Source organism: Squalius cephalus (genome assembly GCF_949319135.1).
Source record: "Squalius cephalus genome assembly, chromosome: 22".
Classification (NCBI taxonomy): domain Eukaryota; kingdom Metazoa; phylum Chordata; class Actinopteri; order Cypriniformes; family Leuciscidae; genus Squalius; species Squalius cephalus.
The window spans coordinates 21,929,550-21,948,919 of record NC_137143.1 but is presented as its reverse complement, the minus strand read 5'-3'; the positions used below and the strand labels follow the sequence as shown (position 1 = coordinate 21,948,919).

Genomic DNA, 19,370 nt, shown 5'->3' with positions numbered 1-19,370 from the left:
TTCCACACATAAGTTGCACACAAATAAAGACAAGAAAGGTTCATGATAACAGAAGTAGGTAAGTATTTATAGGTGAGAACAAACCATTTTATTCCACAACTGAATTAACATCGGAAAGATCTGTTTTGAGTTTTAAAGAAAGCCACATTATACATCACAAAGTATATTTCACACAGTTTTTTCTTCAGCCTGCTACATCTCTTTTGTCTGACAACCTACATTAGGATTCTGTACAACACTTCTAATGCATCAAGCAACAGATCAGAGCAGATCTCAAGCTACTGAAAATCAGGGTAACCAGCCAACTTATTGCTGGGATAAATAAATAATATTTTATATTATTAGACACATGTACCAAAACAGCGGGTTCCAAAAATAATTTTAGACCATTTTGTTTAGTCCAATTAATATTATTTGGTGTAAATAGCCCAGATTGATAATTTCATGTTAGAAATTCTCTAAAGGTGACTGGGGAAAGAAAAAACCAAACAATAAATATGAACAAATACATTTGGGGAAACTGAAGTTCCCCATTGTTTTGCATTTATGGGATGGAAACCCCTGAGGTACATCTATGCATCACGTTCTCTAGAGAAGAAGAAAAAAAATGTTATAGAAGGAAATCTTCAAAAATACAAAACAAAAAGCGGATAATCATACAGATTTTTGTTAACAGTCCTATCAAGAAGGCAGTAGCACCAAGGGAGCAGAGGGGAAGCGGGAATCAATAAGAGGATGATCTCTGGTGCATTCTTGGTGCTGTAACTTATGTGCAAAACGGGGAGCCTTTTGACTATCCTTTGAAAAAACATGATTTTGGTCCTCATTCTGTCAAATCGTTTATAGCGCAGCTGACGCAGATGTAGTCCTCATTCTCAGCCTGCTCAGCAGACACTCCCACACAAATCTGGTGGAACCACTGGTTACAGCTGCCATCACACTGGACCCAGTTTACCTATGAGGAAGACCCAAAAAAAACATTAAATATTCATGCAGGCAAGAATGATGCACTGGATTAGAAAACAAAACCAAGCACTTCCAACTATGCTCGAGCTAACCTCGTTTCCTTCTGGCTGTTGGCATCGCTTTGCCGAGCACACAGACCAATCCTCCTCAGAGTCGTCTGAATACGATGGGTCAGAAAGGGAGTTGGCAGGGGAGGTGGTTCGTTTCTCCTCTCTTCTCCTTTCTTTGTTCATTTTGGGCTTCTTTTTCTTGGGCTTTTTTATCTTGTCTCTGTGCGGACCTTCCACGTTCTCTTTCTCTAGACGCCGTTTGCTGTTCTTCTCAACCTTCTCGGATTCCTTCTTGATCTCTGGAACCACATCCTAGATGGAAACAATTCAAATTAAAATCAGTCAAAAGATCAGTTCTGAAACCTAGTGAGCTTTCTCGCAAGACAATTATGGAAGTAACCTCGTAAGTGACTGATTTGGAACACTGTTAAAAATGTTAATAAAAACATTTTGGAATTACATTCAACTTTTTAGAAATACTTTTCAGTACTGAAAGACATTCAAGTTTATTTATCATTTAATTTGCATTTTTGGACTATTCACACTGAACCCATTGCCATTGTTGATGAAAAGCTAATAATTGAATAAATTATTAAAAATATATAAGTAAAATATTAAGTAATTAAATAAATAGTTCTGAAATAAGTTTAACATAAGTCAGTTATGACAGACTATTATGACAAAACTTCAACTTTTGTAACCATGTCAATTTCAAATGTTTATCTTAATTATGGCTTGATATCTGCTAAAGGTCATAATTATGACAAAAATTCAAAATTGGGGTATACAAAGTCAGTTGTGACAACTTTCGTTTACCTGCATGTCATATGACCATTAACCAACATCAGAGAACCATAAGTATGTAAATGTAAATATTAACTTCAAGTAAATAATTAAAGTCAAAGGGGTTGGGTTTACAAAAAAGTTTGGGTCTAAATCATAGGAATTTACAATGCTACAAAGCAAATGCTATTGAAGGATTAGTAAGCAAGTTGAGAGTTCTCCCACCTGTGCTTTGCTGTGCGGGGGGCTCCTGTGAGGTGGACTTCTGTCTTGAGCAATGTGATACTGGTGATCATGTTCGCTGCTCTGCATGGAGTGCTGGGATGGTGAAAACCTGTTAAGCAGGCTGCTATAAAGCTGTTGAAGCTCCGGTAACGTCACCTGCAGGAGAAGACCTTCTACCAACAGCTCCTCCAACTCAGCACTGAGTTCTGCAACACATGACAGAATCCCAAATGTTTACATCAAGACATTTACAACCACTCTGTAGCTGTGCATTTAAAAGCTTCAGGTGTGGTTGACTCACCATTGAGAGGAATGCAGGGCTGCAACATGTAGAAAGAACTGTTGCTCCCTTCCATTGCCTGAGATGATGCAATCCCAGAAATATGTCTTGCCTGCATCATATAAATATAATTAATCAAATATAAAGTCAACTGAAAATATGCTTTTATATTACAAACTAATTATATTAAAAAATATTATGCTCACTTTGCCATTCAGATGCTGTGTAGGAGGAGAAACCTGCTGCACTTTGTGCTGCCAGCGCACCGTTCTCTCAATCACATATCGCAGGGCATCGCCCTCCGGAAGCCGAATCCGAATCCGCTGTAAGGAAGCGAGCAGTGGAAGCACCTTATCCAGAGGGGGCTTCTCAGAGCGCTTGCAGAGTGGGCATAACCACGGTAGGCCTGTCTGGATGTCCTTAAACCCCGGCACACAGCCGCTGTGGTAGGCGTCTCGACAAAGTTCACACTGGAGCATGGGGCCTGCGGGGACGGTGTGACACAAGCACACTGTGGGGGCCAAACAGCTGGGCGAAGACTGACACTTTGACTCATTTGAGATCCTCAACATAGACATGCTATCCAACTCTTTCTGATGTACGTCACTGAGAGTGGCCATCTGTTTGGAGAAGAATATGCAGGTCTGAGCAGATATACCCAAATATCCATCATCACACATGTGAACAGTCAGGACTCAACAATAAGGATGGCTCTTTCTAGGATTTTGCAGTTTTTTTTAGAATCAGAATTAAGACCACATGTCCATACAGAACAAACCCATACAATCTCAGATTTTTAAAAAATTTAATTAAACAGGCTGGAGCACACATTCAACTACAAAACCAAATTGAAATTGGTTTATGTACTAATATACCAATACATACGAATTAGAGGTTGATCAATATTGGATTTTGCTGATATGATAATAATGCGTTTAAAGAAAGGCAATAAAAAGATTGTGCCGATACTAGTAAAATCTAAATACACAGGGACTCTTATTTTGAAATGTATATGCTTTACTGCTTCCAGCTGCTCTTTCAAACAGATGAGGGAGATAAAATATGCAACCATCTACAGCATCTTACAATATAAAAACCATAAAGTAAATTAATCAACAGGTCATTAAAAATACGAAATCACGTGCCACATGTGCAAAAGTGCTGCGTTTTTACTTTGAATGTGCAGTTAAATTAAAGAAGTCTTTTAAGGACATGCAGAAATCCTGAATTTTAATTTTATTTTTGAGTGCAATATATCAGGGTCAGAAAGGCTAACCAAAACCGACTTTTTTTGCATTAAGCCTAAAACCAAAAGGTGACCTACTGCTGAAGCTGTATCTTTGCTCGTAGAAAGCGCTTTTTCCACATCAAAAAGGGAGTCCAGTTTTACTTCAACTTTCTTGCAGGGTAATGAGACATCCTTGGCTTTTTTAGATTTTGACTTCTGCATTCCAGTCTCACACCTAGGACACAGAACCTTAAAGACACAAACATACAAATTAATAACAAAACCACTTATTTGACTTAAATCATATAGTTATTCATATCCAAAATAAGTATGGTTGCAAATAAGTAATCTACCTCAAGAAGAGAATAGGATGAGTTCCTCAACAGGAACGTTTTAGCTGCACTCTCCTTCCAGGTCTGTACCTCAGATACTAAGCTTTCCAGTCGAGTGAGTGGTTCCAACATAACCGGAATACCTCTGGCTCTCGACACTAGTTCAGATAGGGTAGCAAGACCAGGAATACGGCCTCCAGCCTGTAGCAATAAATGTTTAAATGGATGGAGCACTACTTACACAAGTTTCTATGTATCCAATCTTTGGGTTACAAATAGAGCAGTACAGAAGCATGTGAAACACACCTGAAGAGAATCTGCTTCCATTATCCACTCTCTGGCCCTGCTTACACAGTCTTTGAGCTGAAGACAGCTGGGAAGGTATGCTGGGATGCTGTCCACTTCCTGTATAGCTGCCTCAAGAGTCTCGATACTATGACGAGGCCTGAAAAAGAGCAAAAAACAAGCAAGTCTACATTATTTTACAGGATCAAAAGGTTAAATTCAGCAACAATGCATTAAATTGATAGTATTGACAGTTAATTGGACAGTAAATGTTTTTACATTTGTAACAAAAGATTTACAATTCAAATGAATGCTGTTCTTTTGAACTTTCTATTTCACAAAAATATTATCATCAATGTGGAAAACAGCTGCTTAATAAGACATAAATCTTGAGCAGCAAATTAACATATTAGAGAATGATTTCAGATGGATCAAGTGACACTGAAGACTAGAGTAACTGCTGGAAATTCAGCTTTCCCATTACAGGAATGAATAAGATTTTAAAATGTATTAAAATATTTTAAACTGCATGTTTTTACTGTATTTTGATCAAACAAATGGTCAGCAAAACAGACTTGTTCAAAAACATTTGAACAAAATCTCCAAACTGTTGTGTATGGACAATGTAGGTGTCACATTAGACAACGTCACAATAGATTGATCCAAGTTTATCAGTCAGTAAATGGCTTTAAGTCAAAAATGTCTACCCTGCACATTTTTATTCCCAATCAGTACTACCTCAACCAGATGTTTTTTTTTACAACATGCATGTTGGGAGTGCAGGACTTATATTAGCCATAAGCCATTGAAAGGAATAGGCAAACAAAATTTGCAAGCAAAATTGACAACAACTTACAAATTATTTTGTTGCACAATGAATTTGGTCATGCACAATGCCAAACTTAAACCACCAGGAGTTGCTTTCGCTTCTCAGATCTAGCTGATAAAAGTGGTGAAAAACTAAAAGGGATGTTGATCAAAAATAGTGAAAATTCTATCATTTACTCACCCTCGTGTTGTCTTGTTTCCAAACCCATAAGACTTTCATTTACACTCACCTAAAGGATTATTAGGAATACCATACTAATACTGTGTTTGACCCCCTTTCGCCTTCAGAACTGCCTTAATTCTACGTGGCATTGATTCAACAAGGTGCTGAAAGCATTCTTTAGAAATGTTGGCCCATATTGATAGGATAGCATCTTGCAGTTGATGGAGATTTGTGGGATGCACATCCAGGGCACGAAGCTCCCGTTCCACCACATCCCAAAGATGCTCTATTGGGTTGAGATCTGGTGACTGTGGGGGCCATTTTAGTACAGTGAACTCATTGTCATGTTCAAGAAACCAATTTGAAATGATTTGAGCTTTGTGACATGGTGCATTATCCTGCTGGAAGTAGCCATCAGAGGATGGGTACATGGTGGTCATAAAGGGATGGACATGGTCAGAAACAATGCTCAGGTAGGCCGTGGCATTTAAACGATGCCCAATTGGCACTAAGGGGCCTAAAGTGTGCCAAGAAAACATCCCCCACACCATTACACCACCACCACCAGCCTGCACAGTGGTAACAAGGCATGATGGATCCATGTTCTCATTCTGTTTATGCCAAATTCTGACTCTACCATCTGAATGTCTCAACAGAAATCGAGACTCATCAGACCAGGCAACATTTTTCCAGTCTTCAACTGTCCAATTTTGGTGAGCTTGTGCAAATTGTAGCCTCTTTTTCCTATTTGTAGTGGAGATGAGTGGTATCCGGTAGGGTCTTCTGCTGTTGTAGCCCATCCGCCTCAAGGTTGTGCGTGTTGTGGCTTCACAAATGCTTTGCTGCATACCTCGGTTGTAACGAGTGGTTATTTCAGTCAAAGTTGCTCTTCTATCAGCTTAAATCAGTCGGCCCATTCTCCTCTGACCTCTATAGCATCAACAAGGCATTTTCGCCCACAGGACTGCCGCATACTGGATGTTTGTCCCTTTTCACACCATTCTTTGTAAACCCTAGAAATGGTTGTGCGTGAAAATCCCAGTAACTGAGCAGATTGTGAAATACTCAGACTGGCCCGTCTGGCACCAACAACCATGCCACGCTCAAAATTGCTTAAATCACCTTTCTTTCCCATTCTGACATTCAGTTTGGAGTTCAGGAGATTGTCTTGACCAGGACCACACCCCTAAATGCATTGAAGCAACTGCCATGTGATTGGTTGATTAGATAATTGCATTAATGAGAAATTGAACAGGTGTTCCTAATAATCCTTTAGGTGAGTGTATATTCAAAACACAAAAGGAATGTTTTTTTTTTAAAACCTGAAAGATTTCAGTCCTTCGCTAAAAGTCCATTCTACCAAATTTTTGATAGCAACTCGCTTTATACGATGAACAGATTTAATTTAGGCCTTTATTCATATATAATGAATAAAAGCCTAAAGTAAATATTTTCTTCATATAGCCTAAAGCAATCATCTCTCTTCAGAAGACTTGGATTAAACCACTGCATTCATATGTTTTTCTTTTACAATCTCTTTATGAACTTTTTAAAACATCGAAGTTTTGATGCATTGGCCTTTCAATGGAAGGACAGAAATCTCTCAAAGTCTCACGTATTTGGAATGACATGAGGGTGATTAAATAACGACAGTTAAATTAATAAAAAAAATTGGGTGAACTATTCCTTTAAATTAATGTAACATTTCACTTAAATGCAAACTTAAGTTTACCTAGCAGTGAGCATGTTATGGGCCTTTTCTTCCCAGTGTTCACAGACAGTGAGCAGCTCCTGCAGGCGGGCCATGGTTCTTTCCACACAGGAGTGCGGTGCCAGGCCTACTCCTTGATCTATGAGCCTCCTCATGCAGTCTAGACTGAGGTCGGCCGGCTGATCGCTGGCTTCTTGAACAGCCTCCACCCAGCGTGCTTGCTCCAGCCTCTGCCTCAACGCCGCCAGCTGAGGCAACTCCACATCCAAGCCTGCGCCTTCATCTAGGAGGCCTTGGAGGGCAGAGGAACCAGCCATGTCCTCTGCAAGGAGATCCAAGCTCTGCTGCTGGAACTGTTCAACACGGTTCAAAAGAGCCTGAGATAGAGGTTTGAGGGAAAAATGTAAGATCAACACATCTGGGAACAAGGAAAATTACACTTAGGATGTTGTGTGGTTGGTTACCTTTAAGAAAGGGGCCTGTCGGATGGTACAAGGCAGGTCATACAACTGATTGACAAATGTCTTCAGTTCCTCCACAGTGAGCTGGTTTTGAGACTTTCCCCCACCGGAGCGATACCTATTAACAAAAATATACACATTTGATAGAACTGCACCAATTTAAAACTACTTAAAATGCAAGAACTTCAGATAGTTTTACATAACAGAGGAAGCAATAAACATACCTTGTCTGTCTCTTGCCATTGAGGAGTTGTTGGGCCATTGAGGTACACCTATCTGCATTCTGGATGACTTGACGCAGGTGACATAGCAGGTCAGTCTCGGGGTACATCTTCTTCTCTGCTTCTACTATCAAGGAACGAAGCTCCTCCAAATCTAATAATAAAAAATAAAACAAAATTAATTATTTTAGACACTAAAAAAACAAGAGCATTCAAATCCCCAGAATCCCAGCATAGCAGAATTGCAAAGTTTGTACAAGGCAATTAGATAATACCTAAAGTCACCAAGCCAGCTAACACTTTTGGAATAAATGTATACATTTACAAACAATTTGAGATATATATATTTTTTATTTTATTCATACATGTTAAGAGATGGAAAATGCTCTGAAATTCTGAACGTACATAAATGAGACAATTTCTCTCAATGTAACAAAAAAGAAACGCTTGGCTTCAGGGGTCAAACTTTTTCTAATGTTCTCACACAATGGAGCCTATTCAATAAATTATTAAATAAAAAAAGTTATATATTATAATGATATAACAAAATTATATATACACATTTAATTATAATTAATGGTTAAAATGAATACATAATAATATTTTAAATGCTTTGATATGAATATTTAAGTTATGTGGTTATGTAAATGTTCAAATAGTGAAATTTATCAACTGTTTTTCAAATACACTCGTGCACTAAATTGTGTGGTGAATTCGATGCAAATTTATTTAAAGCTAATTGCTTTCTAAAGTTTGTTAAAGGGTGAGAACCCATTATGAATAATAAATGCTTGGGTTTCTAAGGTTTAAAGATAAATACATTGCAAAAATAACTTACCACTTTTATTGTCTTGATCTGCTTTCAAAATCTTGTTAACTTTAGATGCCCAGTCTTCATAGGACTCAGCGCGAGCCGTCAAAACCTGGAACAACGGCTTCAGCTCGGCAAGTGTGTATTTATAGCTGAGCAAGTAAAAGACAAAAAGGTTAATATGTAGAATTAAAAGCAAGAACTTTTTGCATATGAATCATCATTCTGAGTTTTAAACCCATGACATGTTTTAATGTCCTATGCTTTTGCAAACACATACTTGAGTGTGTAGCTTCTAGCAGGGCAAGGGCAGAGGTCCTGGATATGGTGGAGACAGACCAGCTGGTCGGGGCTACAGGGACAGGTGATGGCAGACAGGTAACAGGTGGTCCGGCACTTAGCACACTGCCTTTCCTCGTCTGGTAGTACATCATAGTCAACCTGCTGGGAGTGCCACACGCCCTACAGAAAAGCAAATACACAATGGGATCAATTAGTAATAGACAGACCGACCATGAATGCAAACAAAGAGCAGAGGCAGAGCTACAGGTTAAAATTTTTTTTTTTTTTTTTTATATATATATATATAAATAAAATTTTAACCTGTAGCTACATACACACACATATACAGTAGTCAACATTTGGATCAATGAAACAAGGGGATCAAAATCTTTCAAATTTATACATGAATTTTGAACAATACCTGTTCTTGTCTTATGACAACTTTTATGAACTTTTTTGATCCACTTCAAATGTTTATATATATATATATATATATATATATATATATATATATATATATATATATATATATATATATATATATAAAATAAAAAAATCAAACATTAGTCTCATAACATTATTTATGCATTTATAATTTTCAGTGTAAATGCATTAATGCCATCTCTGTGTTTCATTAAACAGTCTGTGTAAATACATGCTAAATAATGCGTTTTCTCTGCAGTGGAAAGATGGATTTTGTTGATACGGAGTTCATTTTTATTGGTAACAGCCTTATATTGTCTTATTTTTCTAAATTAATTTACACAAACACATGCGCGCACACACACACACGCGCGCACACAGGCACACTCTCAATTGGGTCATGAAGTGCAAGTTAAAGCAGTTTAAATGGGCTCACTGCCTTTAAAATAGCCACCCACCCGCTTATAGGCTTTCTCACGGAGCATCTTCTCTTCCAGAATCATAGCGCACATGTCCTTCTGGACAGCAGTGGCCAGTTCCAACTCAAGACTGTCTGCCTTGGCGGCAATGTTACAGGTCATTTCATCGTGGGAGAAAACACAGTATCTGTTGAGTGATCGATAGTGCTCAACACACTTTCGACCAAGATGCATCTGAAACACAAGACCGTATTTTAGATCACTTTGATTCATATATTGTATGGAATTATGCTTATCCAACATTAAAATCATAATGTATCTGAAGTAGCAGCATTCAAAGAAAGGTGTGGAGTTTAAGGGGCCGTTTATACAACACTGTTTTCAACTAAACACTTTATGCATTTTAGATGTTCATTTACACAACAACTTTTTGGTGGGATAAAAACACAAACTTTTGAAACAGGTTTCAAAGTAAAAGTTTTTTTAAAAACGATACTGTTATTGTCTCCATGTAAACTACAAAAAGGTGAATTTGTGAATATGCATGTGTATTACGTGTTCAGTCTATAGGTGCGTAGGTTTTCTTTACAAAGTGACATCGCCAATTACTGGCCTGGCAGCAGAATACATTGTTTTAATCATTTTCACAGATCCGTGTGAACGGGGAACGTTTTAACAATGTTGTCGTCTTTACGCGAAAAATGCAAAGGACAAATGTGTCCGTTTTTAGTACATCGTTGTCATGTAAACGTACGATGCTCTGCATGCCATTAGATCATTAACATGCATTTACAAAATAGAGTGGGTGAATTTTTCATTTTATGCCAACGTTAAGCGCCTTTTACCCAGTCTGCCGTGCAGAAGTTTACTGCCTCTGCAAAGTTGAAGCCCTGGTTGAATCCACTGTGATAGGCCCTCGGGAAGGTAATGACAAACTCGCCGGCACACTGGTTTGTACGGTAAATCTACAGAGGTCAAAATCGTATGTTATTAACGGTCTTTGTTTAGTCCAGAACTCTCCATCTATGATTGTATATGTGGCCACTCACTGGTACTCCATGATCCATGAGCACATTTGGGTTCATGATGGTGACCAGCTGGTGGAGCAGGTCTGGCTGAGACTCAAAGAGCTCAGGGGCCAGGCTCTTCATCACATTCTCCAACTGCTCGGCGGCATAGCCAGGAGCGCCATACCACGTCTTTGGCTCTCCCCTGCAGATCAAAACAACAAAAGAGCATGGTTTGTTTTATACTAGTAGGTGTTAATTAGGGCTGTCAATCGATTAATTTTTTTAATCGCGATTAATCGCATATTGTCATGAGTTAACTCGCGATTAATCGCATTTAATCGCACATTACTCGAATCAACGTGGGCATAGATAAATATAGATGCTTTATGCAAATGTATGTTTATTATTGAAACCATAGTCAATATAGAGCATAAGGATGAGATGTTTCAAAGGTCACAGATGTTTTTCAAAGAACTTGTTCATGTCTATTAGACACGTAGAAAGAACAAAAAAATGGCAGGTTACCATTACTTCTCTTTCTTTGCACTGAGCAATTTACTAACACAAACATGTTTAGATTTTTGCATGACAGGGCAGCTCTTCTGAAAATGCTAAATGTACATTTATTATTTATTAGCCTATTACATTGTAGTTTGTCTCTCTCTGTGCCCATTTTGATGAAGCTAAATTCTCAATAAAACTGTTTTCATTGGTATATTTTACTGTTTCTGTTGTCAAACAACGGAATGAATTTGAAATGGTGACTGAAACGCGACCCATTAAGACATAACCAGCTCTCCCTTCCAAGATGTTAAGTTAATCTGCACAAAAATTCTGATAATCGAGCCGTCGTCTGGTGAAATCAAATTCACATAAGATAAAGACAATATCTGTGCTCTGATTTCGGCTATACTTGTAAAAAGAAGCAACATAATATCTGTGCTTAACTGAGTTAAAGCGCTGCTCCTCCGCGCGAGACGCAGAGAGAGAGAGAGAGAGAGCGAGCGAGAGAGAGAGAGAGGTGCGCGCGCGCGCGTGCTGAGAGAGCAGTACCGGCGGTACCGGTAGATTCTCAGAAACTAAATAAGTTTTGTTGAAGGGAAAAAAATCGCTAAAGGGGTCTGCAATGTCGCTAAGTTAGCAACACTGTGTATCTCCATTTCTCCAACTAGGGGTTGGGCCACGGGTCAAACAGAAAATACGCGCTGCGTTAATCGCACGTTAAAAAAATTAGTGCCGTTAATATGATTTTGCGTTAACGCGTTATTAACGCGCTAACTTTGACAGCCCTAGTGTTAATATGAAGCATAAAAAAAGCACGTACAAGGTGGCACAGCAACTTGCTGAAGAGCATGTGTGCTTAATCTACCATGTAAAATGGGTTTCTTTCAATGTGAAAAGTGCGAGTGGATTACCAGTGTAGATAGTTGATGGAATAGCTCCAGTGGTCCTCAATGTGCCAGCAGAAGGAGGAGAAGCACATGCCCACATAAAGCCATGGGAGCTTCATCCCACAGATGTCCGCTGTGACATGAGTCAGCACAGATGCATCCAACACTGGCATGTTGTTGAGGTTCCAGCCACTGCTCAGATAATCCTGAACAAAAAGATGATTTAATGAAACATGCATTTGTGATCTGAAGATTTTGATCTGTACTTTCAGCATACAGACTGCAAGAACTTTGCATTTCAGGTTATTGTTGTACCTCCTCCTCTGGCGAAAGCTTAAATGTGCCGTTCTTAACGGGGAAGCCACTTCCGAAATCCTTTGAAGCAATATCAGCCCCATACTCAACAGTGACATCCTCCTCTATGGTGCTAACCAGCCGCCAGAACTCCTTCTCCACCAGCTCTGTGGGAACCATCTGTCAAACGATAAGGGTGATCACTTCATATTCCAATAGCACATGGTATGCAATCATATTTGTTTCTCAAGTGTCATTTAACAGACATACGTGAACAGGCATGTTAAAGTAGTCAGACTTGAAAGAGTCAGCCATATCACCAAAGGTGCGGAGGGTGTAGTCTCTGGAGGCCTGCTCAAAGCCAAACGCCACCTGTGGCTTACCACACTCCTATAGTGAGAACAGAGAAGCCAATGATTACAAGCATTATAACTGCATAGCCTAAATGCAATCGACTATTAAACAATTCCGTACAACTAAGCAAAAATCACATGTACTAACAGACAGCAGGCAATGGGTGCAGAAAGCGCAAACAGGAACAGCTGCAATTTAGTTATGAATATAGGTTCTAAGAATATGACAGCATTTATGTTATCAAAGGTTTCATCAATATCATATTAGGTCACAAAACAATTATGTGATAAAGACAAAGAAAATGGTCATGATGGCATCATTTTGCAGATGTAGACAGTCGGGAGTGGCTCACCTGAGCCAGGCACTTGGGGCACCTCCAGTCACCTTTGGGGACATCGTGGAGGGGTGGGATCAGACAGAAGGTGTGATAGCTGTCGTCACACCCGTCACAAAGCAATAGTCTATCTTCATCACCTCCACCCCCACATACCAAGCATATGTACTGCTCCACCTGTGGGGAAAAACCCCCAAACATTGCCATAAAGGAATGCAGTGCACACTTTCTGTTGTGTGAATGATCCTCTGACCTCCTTCCTCACCTTTGATTTTTCCCCTTCAACTGGTTGCTCAATGGGTTCTTCTTTCACCTGCACTGGAATTTCTTTGACTAGAAGAGATGTTAAGTAAATAAGTTCAGAATTTCACGTTGCAGTAAGATTACAAGTTGGAAATACACTACAATTCAAAGGTTTGGGATCAGTATGACTTTTTAAAAGAAATCTCTCATGCTCAAGGCTGAATTTATTTGATCAAAATACGATAAAATATATCATGTAATATCATGAAATATTATTACTATTTAAAATAACTTATTCCTGTGATGGTAGAGCTGAGTTTTCAGCAGTCATTACTGCGGTCTTCAGTGTCACATGGTCCTTCAGAAATCCTTCTAATATGCTGACTGGAGGTCAAGAAACATTTCTTATCATCAATGTTGAAAACATTGTTCTGCTTAATATTTTGTTTTTACAGGATGTTTTAATGAATACCAAGTTAAAAAGAACAGCATGTCCTGTCACTGACCCCAAACTTTTGAATGGTAGCATAGATGGATGCTAATACCAAGCCATGATGAACTTCAACATAGGGCTGTCACGATTCCTCGATAAAATTCGAGCACTCGATTTAAAAAAATCCTCGATTACAATTTTCCCGTGACGAGTAACCGGCAAAATACCAGAAGTAGCGCATTCCAAGACGAGAATACATGAACCACATTATTATACCATTTTCTAAGGCTTCCCAATGTATTAAAACCATTCTATATTATGTACATTATGCATTTTAACATTGTTTTTCTATAAAACTATAATATGATTACTTGATTTTGATACTTCATTTGAAACAACTATTATTGCCTCATTGTTATTTATGTATTTTAAGTCATTTCAAAGGCTATTGTTTGCTTAGGTCTGTTTTTATTACCAAAACAAAATATCGGATTACTCGATTACCAAAATAACCGTTAGTGACAGCCCTACTTCAAAATATGCAAAGTGATTTTTGAGTGGAAAACTAGAAATAAAATATATGGATCTGTACCTGGTTCTGATTTTGCCACACAAGAGCCCATTCGCCGCCTCAGGTTGGGTTTGTTTTCACACACCTCGCCCGGTTCTGATTTAAAACAGCGACCCTATGAAGAGAAGCGAAATGTCAGAGTTAAGGGCATTACTGTCTAGTTTGAACAACTGGTCCAAGGTATGAATGCCCTTTACCTCTGTCCGTTTAGCTCTGCGGGCAATAGTGCAGGTTTCTACTGGTTGCACCGACTGACGCTGGGGCAGGTCGTGGGGTTTGTACTCCTTGTCTTTGGTGTCATTAGTCAGAGTTGGCTTCTGAGAGTTCTGTTGAAGAAAAAGATTTAACGTCGACATCATGTCCGATGCACCACTTCAAGTGACATGGCCACATATTCACAATAATAAAATGGAAATGGAAACAACGCAAATGTACTTTATTTATGACACCACTATAAGTGTGCACATGTGGCTTCACTCTTATCTAATTAACCAGAGAGCCACATGACAGGAGGGTGGACATTATTAAAGCCAGTAACAGTGAGAGGCAAAACAGATCACCCCTAGGGTATTAACCATAGGGTAAAAGCAGCAGGCGAGTGGGCCTAGAGCTCAGGGCTCATCAAATGAATTCATACCACTTTATGGGTGGGGGAGGGGACTGAGGGTACAGCACAGAAAAACATGCACATCAGAGAAAACTGTTAACCACTCATCACGCAGGAACACCAAAACAGACAAACAGCCTGCCAGACACTACTTAAAAAGTAAAAACAAACTACAAATGACACCCTATAAAAACATACACACGAACACAACCTCAAGTATATGTTTGCTGCACTTCATAGTTGTGAGTATAAATAAACTAGGGCACTTAACAATGCTTAATAAACTGGGACACCCTTTCTGTTCAGAAAGTTGGGTTCCCTGCCAAAAAATTATCATGGACAATGGCTGTCATGTGTGCAACATAACAAAGAAAATTAATCAGGAAAAGGGATGGAAACTGAATGATATAAGGCTGAAAAGAGGAAAGGGGAAGTTATACAAGCGCTTTAGTGACCTCACCATAAGATTAGCTCCTGTCTGGAACAAATAGTATGGGTAGAGAATCCTCTCATAGTGAGAGCGGAGGTGAGAGCCAACTGCTTTGCCGGGAGCAAAGCCCATCTTCAGTGCAATCTGGGTCCATCTCCGCTCTCTACAGACCACATCAAAGCCACCATCTTCTTTGACCAGCTAGACGGAGAAAGAGGTCACCAAAGACATGTTTACATATATTTTCTTTTCAAAAATGCCACAGAGGAAGTATACATCAGTGTTTTCAATTCTAGTACCCCATATTACCTGAAAAGTGCAAACTGTAAAACTTAACCAACGTACTATGCTTTAAACCATGTGTATGAGCACTGGAGATAACAAAACCTCAGTCCTACCTTGTAAAGAACATATAAATCCAGGGTTTTGCGCTCAACATGAGGAATTTTCAGTGTGCATCCCTGCAGTTCCCAGAACTTTGCAATCTGGTCCAAGAAATTGAGCTTAACTCTGGTTTGGGCCTATGAAACAAACAGAAAAAACAACAAAAATGGTTTCAGAAAATCAAACATGAAGTCCTCGTTCTTTCAGTAGCATTTAGTATGCAAAGGAGAAAGCATCTTTTTTTTTGCACTCGTTTTATATTTAAAAGAACAATTTATATTAGAATTATTTAGGGTCAGTATGATATTTTCAAAGAAATTAATATTTGTATTCAGAAAGGACACATTCAATTAATTAAAACTGACAATAAAAAACATTTATAATGTTACAAAAGATTTTCTACATCAAATAAATGCTGTTCTTTTGAACATTGTATTCATTAAATAATGCTAAAAAAAAAAAAAAAAAAAAAAGATTAACAAACCACCAAGCAATCAAAAGAGTTGGTGGCAACAATATGAGGTCTTATTGTGATTTTAAACCGGCAACCTTTCCTTTCTGTTAGTGACCTTTTTAGTTGACACCAAATCCTGAGCTTTTAATTGTGGCAGACCAAAAAGAGGTCATGTCTGGTTGCAGGTTTCGGTTTAATAAGGCCACATGAACATATCTGCAAATACAAAATTTTGTCTCACCTCCAACTCATTGAGCCTCTGAATGCGAGGTGTGAAATGCAGTCTGTCCACATCACAGGCAAATGGTGGCTGCCATCCCTGACATAAAGAAAAAAAATTTGTTAAGCTTTTATGTATACCATTTGCCACACAAGTTAAAAACTCTGGTCTAACAGAAGAGCATTCTTTCAGTTTATATCTGCATGTGGGTTTTTGATAATGCCATCTTTGTACTGAACAATAACGCTTGTAAATACAATATGATATATAGCAATATATATTATACAATTTATATAGCATTTCATCTACACCAGGCTGATTAAAAAATATATATTATGGTTTAATACACAAATCAACATCAAGATGGTTTTCATTTCAAAAGGCCCTGATTCGTCTTCACCTTAAACCAATTTTGCTGTACATCATAAGGTATGGTTATGATGCATTGCATATGCAAAAAACATAAATATAATTGAAGTTGTGAAATGGTCCACAGGCAAGAATCTGGAACTATTAACATTTTATCAAATATATGTATGTGCTAATACATCAGTTATAAAAGGATATTAGCAGTAGCCTATAACATACTAGGATGGATAGATACAACGGAGGCCGTTTTAGGGTGTTAACAGTTGTGAACAACAAGGCAAAACACAATAAATTTACATAGCCAAGACAATAAACAACTTTATTGTTCTGTAAACGTTTAAAACGCGATCTAAACCGAACCCAGCTTCTCGCTTGCGTCGCTATTTACATCAAATTTCAGTTTCAATGGCCAAATGCAAATACACAACTCGCACAACATGGAGGACAACGGCAAAGAACAATTACGCCACCGACAACTTCAGCAATATTTTATTTATTTTACAATTTTGTCTCAAGATAAAACTTAAACTATTTAATAAACGACAGTAATGTGTTAAACGAGTGGTTTTACATTATTTGGTAGCAAAAGTGGCCATTTTTAGACAAGACAGTTTCCGCACTGAAAAAAAAATAGTAGCGAATACATACACATAATAAACAAAAAACATGATCAACAAACACTTTCACACCACCTTTCAACATCAGATAACCAAGTAAAAGATTATATTTGAAAGCACATGCTTTGACGTTAATGTAAAAAAAAAAAAAAAAAAATGAGGAAGTTGCATTTTTTTAAATTCAACGTTACACCAACAGTACAGGTTTTTCGCAAAAATGTTTCAAAATAAATGTAAAAAAGTTATATAATGCTTGTCCTAGGTTGCAAGTTCAACTATCGAGGATTGTTCTTGTTTGGGTGGATGCATTCTAACGAACATTGATTTTGGAAGACAATAACAATCATTACATTCTGTTCCTCAACATTTTTCCATCAACCAACCATTTATTAAAAGTATCTGCTCAAAAAACAGTTGTGATACTTATAAGCCATAGTATGATAAAACTCTCTTGAAAGGAAAGCAAGTGATGTTATTGTGGTCGCTGTAGGAGTAAACCACACGCGAGCATTCACGCATAGCTAGTAGCTGCGCGTACACGCGCACTCGCCGTTACGAACGTTCGCAATGGCTGGAGCCGCAATCCGCCATGTTGAAAAAGCCTGTCTTTAGAAAAAGTGTTTCGGGATCTGCAATCTACGAGTAAAAAAGACGACAGAGAGATAGCTTGCATTTGACAGTTCTGTTATATGTCGAAGAAACTTACCGGGGGCGGTCGGATCTTGCAGATGCCAGTGTTTTCTGCAATTGGACGTATTTTGTTGATGAACCCAAAAGGGTCGGCAAATTCCTCCCAACTGGGCTCAAAGACAGGGCACTCCGGTGGTGGAATAAACTCGTTGGGTCGTGAATGGGTCATTCTGGGGAACTTGATCCAAATGATGACATGTAGAAACTGCAGTAAACTGTTTGAAGTTGAAGTAAATGTTTTAATTAGTCTCGAAAAGATGCCATATTAAAGAATGATTACACCTGAACTCCGACAATTAACATCCTCATCCACTTTGGGAAACGTACACACAGACGGTGTGCTGACGTAAGAGTGCTTAGTCGTCTTCCGCTTCAAAAGTAGAGACGCTTGATTTCCTTTCTTTGTCCGACATTCTCACAAATGCAGATTTTTTATAAATAAGTTTTTTAAATTGTAAAATGTACGCTTAAATTCTCCAAAATGCATTGGAAGGGGAAAAAGGTCATAATTCATTATCGCACCATTTACGTAACGATAGGCCTACTAACAAAGCTTTTGGTTTAGTAATGGTCAACAATTTTCAACATAATTTATTATTAACAAAAATATATACATTACTTCAATTAATTTAACTATAGCAAACAAAACATGCAATTATATTTTAAATCTAGCACACGTAAGTTAACGTTAGCTGTCAATAACAGCCATCCAGGTTTTATTTTCAAAACGCGTTTGCGTTTTTTCTTAGCTTTATCTGCTCGCGAAGGCTTAAGTAAACATGTTAAGTAACAGATGGTACTCTCATGAAACCTGTGATCAAAACAAAGCTTTATATACAAATATAAGGAACCCCTCGAAAACTTTTGTATATTTATGCGTTTAACCGTCTCCTCTGAAGTGTTTTCAAAAGGCAGAAGTAGGTTCCCATTGAATTAGAGAAGTGACTTGGTGACTCGCGCGGATTGATAAACCAAAGCTTCATTTTCACCGGAACTACTTCTTTAAATGGACTCTTTCAAGTTACCCACTCGGAAGTAACAGATGTTGTCCAGGGACGATGAATTTAGTCACTCGATTACCATCTAAAATCATGATTAACCTCTGGCATGGGGTGACATCGCACAGATAGCACATCAAAAACCGTTTAAATACATAATCCGTGAGCATTTGCACCGTCTCGTGACCCGATTTCGGAATGCATGATCCTTCAGCGGAAAATGAAACATTATGCCAAGACAGAAAGTATCTCACCGTACTAGCGTTGCGATTGACTTTTGTCTTTACATATCTCTGTGCAGAGGGTCCATCAACATCCAACGTAGTATTCCATGCGAGCAATTTCTATGAGCACGTACCGCACGTCAACTCGGAAGCTGTCGCCCCCTAACGCAGGACAGCGATCCCCGGTTCCCTTATCCGCCTATCGCAGGAAACCGCAGTTATTCTACCGAGGCAGAATGACCGAGGTGTGGCTGTTGTAGCCTGACAGTATCGACACTT

The 19,370-nt window shown here is 38.5% G+C and overlaps 1 protein-coding gene across 2 annotated transcripts; it reads right to left on the bottom strand.

The window, feature by feature from the left end:
* Nucleotides 1-39: 39 nt before the first annotated feature.
* kdm5ba (lysine demethylase 5Ba) lies at nt 40-19,288 on the bottom strand. Of its 2 annotated transcripts, XM_079858125.1 has the most exons (28): nt 19,122-19,288; nt 17,886-18,084; nt 16,215-16,292; nt 15,534-15,656; nt 15,166-15,336; nt 14,296-14,424; nt 14,120-14,213; nt 13,117-13,184; nt 12,870-13,028; nt 12,434-12,553; nt 12,185-12,343; nt 11,894-12,075; nt 10,518-10,680; nt 10,314-10,433; nt 9,508-9,702; nt 8,625-8,806; nt 8,372-8,496; nt 7,537-7,687; nt 7,316-7,430; nt 6,873-7,228; nt 4,171-4,309; nt 3,886-4,065; nt 3,629-3,781; nt 2,511-2,924; nt 2,326-2,416; nt 2,025-2,230; nt 1,059-1,328; nt 40-955 (listed from the first exon to the last, which is right to left on the bottom strand). In XM_079858125.1, the coding sequence occupies exons 2-28, from the start codon at nt 18,036-18,038 to the stop codon at nt 824-826; spliced, it is 4,428 nt and encodes a 1,475-aa protein (XP_079714251.1). In that variant the 5' UTR covers nt 18,039-18,084; nt 19,122-19,288; the 3' UTR covers nt 40-823. The 2 variants fall into 2 exon arrangements, with proteins under 2 accessions (XP_079714251.1, XP_079714252.1); XM_079858126.1 differs by lacking the exon at nt 19,122-19,288 and having other exon boundaries at nt 17,886-18,209.
* Nucleotides 19,289-19,370: the final 82 nt, after the last annotated feature.